The 10,513-nt window shown below is 38.9% G+C and overlaps 1 protein-coding gene across 1 annotated transcript in view; it reads left to right on the plus strand.

Moving 5' to 3' along the window:
* RNF19A (ring finger protein 19A, RBR E3 ubiquitin protein ligase) overlaps window positions 1–8,987 on the plus strand; it is a 20,550-nt gene extending 11,563 nt beyond the window's left edge. The window contains exons 6-10 of the mRNA XM_009891825.1: window positions 2,798–2,912; window positions 4,969–5,130; window positions 5,819–6,032; window positions 7,243–7,386; window positions 7,770–8,987. Coding sequence (XP_009890127.1) covers window positions 2,798–2,912; window positions 4,969–5,130; window positions 5,819–6,032; window positions 7,243–7,386; window positions 7,770–8,460 — 1,326 coding nt within the window. The 3' untranslated portion in view covers window positions 8,461–8,987. The remainder of the gene's footprint in view (window positions 1–2,797; window positions 2,913–4,968; window positions 5,131–5,818; window positions 6,033–7,242; window positions 7,387–7,769) is intronic.
* Window positions 8,988–10,513: the final 1,526 nt, after the last annotated feature.

The following is a 10,513-nucleotide window of genomic DNA, read 5'->3' on the forward strand; positions in this document are numbered from 1 at the left end:
AAACTCAACACATGCACATTCTTCTTCCATCTTCCAGGTTAATTAAAATGTTGCATACTCTTGGATCTAGGGCACAGCTGTTGGAAAAAGTATAGAGTGAAGAGTTTCACTTTGGGGAGTTAAAAACAAAAACAAAAACAAAAAAAACCACCCCAAACCCAACTAATGACAGCTGAGGTGTTTTCTGTAGGTTTTACATTAAGTTAATGGTCGATTTCTCTAGTCCGTTCTTCAGTCTGGACTGTTACAACCTGTTTGAGTGTCATACAAGGAAATGTCAAAATTTTGTTCAAGTCAGTGCATGACATCTGAGTTCTCCCCATCCTCAAGGGTAATTATCTTGTCACAGAAGAAAATTAAATCAACCTGATTTCTACCTGAAAAAAAAAAATAATCAGTGTGGCGTCTTTATTTCCTGCATTTGCTTTGGTGTCTACAAGTTACCAGTTTTCAGGAAATTAAAGTTTGATTCACTGGTCTTAATTCCCCAGCTTCTTTTTTTTTTTTATGCTTTTTGAAAGATTATCGTTGCAGTTTAACTTTTTCCAGTTTTCCTGATTTTATTTTTTTAGACATCTTCTATGAATAATAACTTTCAAAAATTATTGTTAGTGGCTCTGAAATTGGGCTTACTGAGATATTTTTCAGATCAGATCATGTAAGTACACTCTAACCTGCTGTTTTCCTACAGATCTTACTCCTTTGTCACCAGTCACATGGCTCACAGTTGATCTTTAGTGGCAACTGAAAGGAAAAGAATGAACAGGCCTTCATTTTCATCCGCTGACTGTCTTCCCTTTTTGTTAGATAGCAAATTGATCCATTTTGGTCTTCCTCTTACTAGCAGTGTACTTGTAGAATAATTTCTTGTTGACTTTGATATCCCTTGCTTTATGTCTACTCTATTTTAACCTTTCTGATTTTGTTCTGACACCCTCATGCTGTTCCTTTATACCCATTCATAGTAATCTGACCTACTTTCTATTTTCTTAATGCTGCTGCTTCTGTAAAGGAAGCTTCATTGTTCTTTTACAACGTTCTGTCTGTCTTCTGCATTGGAAGAGTTTGTGCTTGTGCTTTGGAGTTTCCTTAAGGAAGTGCTAGTCCTCTCTCCTTACAGATACAAGTCTTGTAACGTATCAGTTTTTCTGCATTTATTGAAATCGCTCTTCTTCTGGCCCAGTATTTTTATTTGGATATTCTTTATTCTTCACTCAGTATTCTGAAGTCTCTTATTCCATAGTCATTCCTACCAATGTAACCTTCTATCTTGATGTTTTCAGTCAATTTTTTCTCTGTGACCACTCCCTTCCGTTCCTTTTTGTTGCTTTATGTTTAAGGAATCCGGTAGCCTTTATAGATACCTTTGTTGTGTGCCTTTTGTTTCAGTAGTTACAATTGCCAACAACAGTAAAATTCAGTAGCTGAGTAGATCCTACTAATTGCTCAGAGCCCCACGAAACCTGATCTTCCTGGGTTTGTAATTCTTACACATTCGTACTGTGAGGGTGTTCGTGTTCATTTTTTCCTTTTTAATCCATAGGTATATTCCACATTCAGGTCCTCCCTCAGTCTGTGTTGCTCTTTGTATGATGTACCTCAGAGCAAGTAAATGCATTCTCTTTACACAAAGTGCAGTGTCTCCTCTGCCCTTTCCTTCCCTGTCTTGCCTGAACAAATACAAATACTTCATGTTTATTCCAAAATGAGAGCTACCCTACCAAATCTCTAATTGAAATTATGATTTAGAAAGCACAACATTTAATAAAAATTCCAGCTTATTTTTTGTCTGTCCTTTTTTTTTTTCTTTTTCAGTAGCATATTGATATAAAAATATTGTGATTATCCTCTTAGGACTCTCTTTTGTGTTCCTCCTTAGATGTAGTGAGGATTAACTTTAGCCTTATGACAACCATTAAGATAGCAACCTATTGTTCCTTTGCAATTAGGTCTTAATCAAGAATGATGACAGATGAAGTGCATATCCCTAGAAAGCCATGTTCCTAGAGAGACTAAATTAAATAGCAAAGTGGGAACTCTCTGTGGAACAGTGATCTTCAGAGGTCTTTCAGATTCATGTGGGATTTGCAGCAGATAAGTTTGAGGCAGTCACATTTCAGAGTTGTTGCAGACTTGAACCATCAGTAAGGGTTTGGGTTAGCAGATTTCTTGGTAGATAGTAGCACAGCTAAGACTCAGGTTTCCTAAAATATTTCCTGTCTAAACGGTTTGTCATGAGAGGGTGCCAGAGCAATCGAGTTCTTGCTCTGCCCCCCTCCCAGGCTGTGTTTGATGAAGGCTGCCTTTCTACAAGGTTTTCATGGCTCTGTTTATGTCACCCTCTGTTTCCATAGATCTAATAATCTATGAAAGTTTCACTCAGTATTGTTCAACGGAAAGATGGCTGGGAATAAGAAGTGTCAATTTGATCAGATGTGGTAACTCTTTGATCCTGAAAATTTCCCAACCATGTATGCTGGCGTAATGATTAAACAAATAAACAAAAAAAAAAAAACCCTGATCAGTGATTTAGCTCTCTTAAATTGAGGCTGAAAGTAAGTGCCTAGTTGCTGGATGGGAGGACTTCTAACTTTTAACAAGTTGCCTAAAATTAAGGAATGCATAAATTTTCTTCTCTTTGAGATATGGAATAAACCATGACGTAGAATGTGGTCTCTCTGGAAGAGAGCAGGGTACAGATTCCAAACTATTACATGTCAGTTCTTCCATCCTTGCAGCAATGTATTATTGACAATGATAATACTCTAAAAACCCTTTCTTCTTTTCTTCTCTCAAGATTCACAATCGATATGAAGGCAAAGACATTTCAAAGCACAAGCGAAACTTGGCTATAGCAGGTGGTGTAACCTTATCTGTAATTGTTTCTCCAGTTGTAGCTGCAGTAACCGTAGGTAAGCAAATGTTACTATTTTGTGTATCAGTAGCACCTTGCAACCAGAACTCTGTAAGCACTTATGAATAAAACAGCAGAGATAAGTTCTATAGTTTCATTTTGTAGGTGAAGGAACAGAGACAATGATGAGTCTGAGGTTCTACGTTTATTGGGGCAGAATGGAGAATACAGCACTTTAGGAAGTGCTGTGTTAAAATGAAGAATTAAAACCATTTTTTTATCTTGCAAATTGAAGCTTCGTCGTCATATCTGGCTTTTAAAACTGAAGTATTTAAAGCCTAAATGACTGATGAAAAAACTGTTGCCACAGAGTCTGTGTTTTAATAACTTCATATCAAAATTTTCTGAACACAGAAAAAGAACAGTCTCTTACGCTTAACATGACAGTAATTGACAAACTATTTCTTATGCTTTGAGAGTCAGTTTGAATTCTATCACATTTTTTCTCATAGGGATTATTGAAGATAGCATTTGAGGAAAATCTGGCTGTACATTACAAAATGCTTGTTGTCTTACCATGTAATTTCAAGATCTCTGTAAACAAACCCTGGGTGGTTTTTTTGGGGGGGGGGGAAAGGAGTTGACTTGCCCAGCACTGCCTTGCTTCTCCTTTGTGGCAGCACAGGCATCTTTACAGTTGCGTAGTAAGCTGCCGTGGATAACTGATTCATGTTAAGGCGCACCGTTTAGTTTTAAGCTGGATCAGTCCCCTGATCCAATTCATCACGCAGCTGTGTGTGCAGCATTCCCCCTTGTGCCAGAAGTAATGCTCTGAATGAGTGGCCTCAGGAAGACAGGGCTGGTTTTAGCAAGTGGTGGTTTAAATTGGACGTGAAGCTGTGGCTTTAAACTGCTTGTTAACAATGGTGGACCACTGTGCAAATGCAGTCTCTGGTGTCTGTCTGCATTACGTTGCTCTCATGTAGCTATGGTGTCAGATCCCTGCTAAACAGGTAGTGGGACACAGAGTCTCACAGATGTATTTATAGGTCTGCTTTATTGCATTCTTTTGAGCTGTTTCTTATTCCTGACCAGAGATAACTTGGTTTTCTAGGGAAAGCAGTTGAGTTTTATTTTGTGGAGTTCTTGCTCTTGCCCTGTTACCATTAACACATGGCCTCCAGTCTCAGGGCATTATATGGCTTCCAAAATAATGACCTTGAGAATACGGGTTTCCTCCTTGAATACAGAGGAATTTCTAGTGAAAGGGACCCATAATTGGAACACTTCTTTCAGGTTAGACTGAGGACCCTTTGCATTGTGTCTGCCTCTCTCCTGGCTTTTTCAGAATGTGCCAGTTGCCATTTTTCAGTCTACCGTTATGTGGTACCTTCTACATATTTCCATCAGCAAAGCCATAGAATGGTTTAATTTGTATGTCAAAGGAGTAACTTTCACAGTCCACTAGCAGTGGTGGGATGCATGTGTGTATATATCTACGTACGCTTTAGCCCACAGTGCCTTTCACTGATTTCCCTAAACTCCTGCCACCCCGCTCCACAGAATTGTTTACTTTTAAAACTTGTATAATTAAAATTTTTAAATTGATTTAATGTGATACAATAAGTATGAAAGATCCCACAGTAATAATAATGATAAGTGTTATTAAATTGATAGCAAAACCCTGTTTGACTTGAGTGGATGCAAAATCAAGCCCCTTATTAAATTAGAATTCATTTTTAGTTGAATAACATTTGAAATAGATCTCTGCTATTTCTGCTTCTCAGGTGAAACATTACAGTCCCCAATGGAGCTTATATGAACCTTTAAAGTGTTTTCATTTTGTTTGTAAAAGATGTTACGGACATACTGGAAGTATTAATTAATCAAGCATTAAGCTTCTCTGCATACCAATGCTAATGGAGGACATTCTGCCTGCTGAAAGTACTTTCCTGTCGTTTCACCTTAGTGATTTACCAATATTTCTTAATTTTGCTCCCTCCTGTTGTCTTTCAAGTGTGAAATATTAAGTAATCATGGAAAATTAAATAGCTTTTATAAAAGGCTCCAAAATATAAGTCATATTTAATTAAATACTGTACTTCCCTCTGTAGGTATTGGTGTTCCTATTATGCTGGCTTATGTGTATGGAGTTGTTCCAATTTCCCTCTGCCGAAGTGGAGGCTGCGGTGTGTCAGCAGGCAATGGAAAAGGTGTCAGGATAGAATTTGATGATGAAAATGATATAAATGTTGGTGGAACAAATGCAGCTGTAGGTAAGAAAATTGTGTTTCGTTTTCTATAAATTTGGGCTTTGTGACTAATATTTGATGGGCTTAGATACTAGAGTACTTTTTTGCAGAAGAGGTACTATACAGTTAGGACTACCTTCATTTGTTGCTGAAAGACCAGCTCTCAGATGAAGATAGCTTCTCTGTGTTTGCGTTGTGCTGTGCTGTAATACAAGCATTAAAGCTTTTCTTGCCCATTTTAATCAAAGCCAGACTCTAGTAAAGTCTTTTACCTATGGAAAAATTTTAAGATAAAATTAATGCTGCTTTTTCAGAATACTGTTTTGTGGAGCTTGCTGGTTTTCATCTTTTTATCTGTAATAGGAGGAACTAAATGCTGATCTGGTGCTATTTTTATTTTAATTACATGGCAATATCCTTTGTGATAGGGTCTCTTTATTTTCCTTGACTCCATGTTACCTGTCCTATCAATGGTTAACTCTTTGGTATCTTAAGGATGTGATATCAGGTGTAACCATTATGACAACTCCAAGAAAAGTCTCTCTTTTTTTTTTTTTTTTTCCTTTCTTTTTGACAAAGTTATCTTTTTGTCACAGTATGTTTTATAAATCCTTTTTCTCGGCATAATTTCTGAAACAGTTTCCATGGTCACATTCTAGAAACTACTAAGTTCTGCTTCCGTGACTGACAAGCCTTCTTTATTTCTGTCTAGATACCACTTCAGTAGCAGAGGCACGTCATAACCCTAGCATAGGCGAAGGAAGCGTTGGAGGACTGACTGGCAGCTTGAGTGCAAGTGGTAGCCACATGGATAGAATAGGAGCCATTCGAGACAACCTAAGTGAAACCGCTAGTACCATGGCCCTGGCCGGGGCTAGTATAACAGGGAGTCTCTCAGGAAGTGCAATGGTTAACTGCTTTAACAGGTAAGAGACGTGCTTCCCACTGTACAGTATCCTGCTCCACGTGCAAGCAGAGGGAGTGGTATTAACTAGGGGGTTTGATTTTTATTTTTTTTAAACTGGTTCCTATTAAAAGGAACTGTCCGTTTGAGATAGAGGCAGTTCATCTCTGACAAACTTGCTGATTTCCAAGGGATCCTGCCAGACCACAATCCCCAAAGAAGAGTGAATTTTTTGCGGGGTGAGTGAGGCCTGAGATCTTGTTCTCCTGCTACCCAGGAGTCAGAGGGAAGTGCCTCACGTCTAACACAGTCATGTTGCCAGCTGCATCTCACCCCGAAGTCAGAACTGCTGACTTGTTCAGTAGTCTACAAGTACTAAGCGCTGCCTTCAGAACACCTGGGTGGAGTATGGATTCAAAATGGACTTATGCAGGAGGGGAGGCAGTTGGGCACCTGGCCTTGCCGAGGTGGCAACTTCTTGTCACTTCTGTGCAGGATAGCATCAAGAGTTCCCTTATGCCGAGGCAGGTGTTTCAGGCCGTGACTGCTCAGTGAGGTATACTTATCCTCCTCTTTAAAGAACTGAGTGTGGAAAACAAAACAAAAAACCCCTTCCAATTCACTGTCAGAACATAGCTAAACAAGGCATCTGGAAAAAAGCTTATAATTCAATTTCTGGCTTATCTGCTTAGCCAATTTAGGATTGCTCCGGTTTTTGTTATTCCTGTTCCAGTTGATAACAGTACAATATAAAGCAGAGTACAAAACAGTTCTCTGCCTGCTGTTTGATTAGTAATAATTTTGCAGCTGGAGAAACATGGCAACTATCAGGTCTTAAACTTATGTACCTTTCTGATTGTGTTTTCCATTTTAGATACAGTATGCCATCTGCAACAGAATTGTAGCTAAACCTGGAAGTTGTTCTTGTAAATCTCAGGGAGGAAAGAATCTATAAGCTCTGGTTAACATGCAACATTTTGCTTTGTTGGAAAATGAATCTGGTTTTGCTTTGGGGTGCTTTTGGGTTGTTTAATCAAAAAAAAAAAGTCATTTTTGACAGTGGAAAGAGAGAACCTGTTTCAGTAGGGTAAATAAGCACATCTGTACTGGAGTAACTAATAAACTCTACTTATGACTGAATGGTGGAGGAACTCTACAAGGTGACACTAATTTTTAACAGTGTGCTTTAACTGTAGCAGCAGTACATGCAACTCTCTTTCTTTCTCTCCAAGGCTGGAAGTACAAGCAGATGTGCAGAAAGAACGATACAGTCTGAGTGGAGAATCTGGCACAGTTAGCTTGGGAACAGTTAGTGACAATGCCAGTACCAAAGCAATGGCAGGATCCATTCTGAACTCCTACATCCCTTTGGACAGGTAAGAGAAAAGTGGTGGAAATGGAAGATTAATAAGCCTTGCTTATTAAAGGATATTCTAAGCATGCCTCAGCTGTTCTACTTTAACGACTACCCTTTGAAACTGCAGATTTTGTAACATTGAATTACATGCAGCGGCTTACATTTTGTCAAGGTTATTTCCAAAGAACTGCACAATCGCTGTAGCTCAGTAAAGCGTTTGGTCTTTCAGACTTTGTGTTTTTCTTTGGGCTGTTTATTTGGTTAAACACTTAGCTTCTCTAGAACAAGTTACATCTCTAACTTTTGCTGTGTGTCTTGGAACTTGTTTTGGAGTTTGTTTTGCTGTGTTAGCTGGCTTGCCTTAGATGACCACTTACACTCACGGACTCTTTCTTGTTCTAGGGAAGGCAACAGTATGGAAGTGCAAGTGGATATTGAATCAAAGCCAGCCAAATTCAGACACAACAGCGGAAGCAGTAGTGTTGATGACGGCAGTGCTGCGGGTCGTAGTAATGCCGGTTGTTCATCGGCCTGCTTGCCAGAAAGTAAATCTAGTGCCACCAAGTGGTCCAAAGAAACAACAGCAGGAAAAAAATGTAAAGGTAAGCTGAGAAAGAAGAGTAGCATGAAGATAAATGAGACGAGAGAGGACATGGATGCTCAGCTGTTGGAACAACAAAGCACAAACTCCAGTGAATTTGACTCTCCCTCTCTTAGCGATAGTATTCCATCTGTAGCAGATTCTCACTCGAGTCATTTTTCTGAGTTTAGTTGCTCAGATATGGAAAGTATGAAAACTTCCTGTAGCCATGGTTCCAGCGACTATCATACTCGCTTCACCACAGTCAGTGTTCTCCCAGAGGTGGAAAATGATCGCTTGGAAAACTCTCCACAGCCAAGTGGAATCCCTGTGCCTGTTCCAACAGCCCCAAGCACCGATGTTCCACAGCTGAGTTACATTGCTGAGGAAAGCATTAATAATGGATCTTCGACAGATGTAGATTTGGGTGTTGGTGAAACACTGAAAGAAACAAACAACAACCATTCACAACATGCTGGGGAATTAAGCACTGCTATTCAGACCGAAATTTAAGCCTGTAAGTGCTGCAAAAATATATTTACCACTAAAGAACCCTGTCTGAAAGCTGGTTGAATTACATGCGACTTCCGTAAGTGTCAGGTGACCAGCAGAAGCAAGGTTTTGATACAACTGCATTTTATATATACTTGTCTGATAAGGCAAAATGCTTCATATGGATCTTCCACCTGTGTGAAGAGACATGAAGGCTTTAACCAAGTGCATTACAGCAGTACAAATACGTCCATGTTTTGTATTTTTGCCACAACTTTGCTTGAAAGCATATACTTGGTGTATTTAGATAAAAATCGGTAAATTCTTAATATGTTAAATGCTGAAATGAATAATATGTCCTGCACTGTTCACTTGGAAAATATGGGGTTTCAGATAAATGGGTGTTAGCTGCGTGTTAGTGACTTAAAACCATTCTTGTGTGAACTCTCTTTAAGGGAAGCAAAAGTTTTGCAGAGACCTACACAAACATATTTCGACAGTGAATATTCGTAATGATAATTTTGTTTCATAACTGGACACTCTGTATTTAGAATGCATGTAGAATGAACCGCGTATCTCCTGATGGATGTAGCCTGTGTCAGAAGCGTTTGTGTGTGTGCGTACACTTTGAGCAAGGTTATGGCATTTTACATAATTTTGAAACAAAAGAAATTGGTACCTAGTATATGGTGGATGGAGATGTCACCTGTGAAGAACAGTGGGGTTACTTATTTATTCATGCAACCAACCATGCAGCAGACAAGGCTACTATATAGTGTATAAAAACTGTAAAATAACAATCCAGTGATTTATAAGCATTATAGAAAAGCAGGTGCAGTCACCTTTCATTAGGGGGAAAAACGGTGCCCCATCAATTCTTGGTGCCTTTGGAAAAGACTGGGTTCGAAGTGCCTGGTCGTTTGAGGATTTTACTGTAATGTTTTCCAGAATGTCCTCTTTGGCCACCTTGGATCACAAAAGAAAATCCTAGTGAATAAAATGACTGTGGTAGATAAATGTATAATAATAATAATAATGAAGTATTAGCCTACCAAAGACTCACTCAGGCTTTAGTGGACATGACATCTCTTTGCAAGACATGCATATCTTCAGTCCCTGAATCAAAGTGTGGTGCAATGACTGCCCAAGTGCAAAGATGGGTTCCAAATATGCTGGCTTTTTTCTTTTTCTTTTGCATATGGAAGATGTACAGCTGAACACAAGCTGAAGGTGGCCAAAGCGCCTGCACTGTTAACGTTTTTTTGCTATGTAATTCACTAAAATGGAAAAAAAATATTGTGACTATCAGAATAACAGTTAACAATGTTCTGTCTTGTGTTTCATGTATTGCCATTATGGTGCTACTGGAAGTTCGGTTGGATAAAAAGAAAATGCCATGAGCTGCAGTCCTCTTCCATGACTTATCCTCACCAGTTTCAGTAATATGCTTATAACACTAGTGCCAGTTATGTTATTTGGTAATGCTTGTTACAGTATTTGTATATTTGCAATTCAGTTTTGCTCAATAATATGCGTGTAAACTGCATATCTGAAATAAATGTATAAATACTGGCTTCTAGTGGTCCTTTGTTTAGTGTGCTGATTAGCCTTATAAAAATGTGCGTGTCCCCAGAAGGTGCTTTTTTTCCTGTAAGGTGCTGACTGCTGTCATGTCTCGTTGCCTTTAAGCACTTCCATTTTGTTAGGTGTGCTTTGGAAGTTGAATGCTTTGATACTTTGAAATGTAAGATCTAAAGTTAGCTGCATTTTGTACAAGACTGCAACCTGTTTTCATCTTGCAGAATAGCAATCTGAGCTGCCTCTATGGCAGGACAGTAAATGGTTCTCTGAGAGGACGCGGCTCTGGCGTAAGCATATTATTCGTTAAACAAAATTATACCATCTTGGTATAAGTGGACAGGCTCAGATTGCTGAGCTAAACTCAAACTCTGCTTTCTCCTTGGAAAGTGATGCTTTTCTCAGTTCAGACAGTCTGTAAGAAGTTCATTCTGAAACGTTGCAGACTGGTCTGAGTTTCTGGGTAACAACTGACATTTTTTGCTTGGCTGAACCG

Source organism: Charadrius vociferus, unplaced genomic scaffold (genome assembly GCF_000708025.1).
Source record: "Charadrius vociferus isolate BGI_N301 unplaced genomic scaffold, ASM70802v2 scaffold15, whole genome shotgun sequence".
Classification (NCBI taxonomy): domain Eukaryota; kingdom Metazoa; phylum Chordata; class Aves; order Charadriiformes; family Charadriidae; genus Charadrius; species Charadrius vociferus.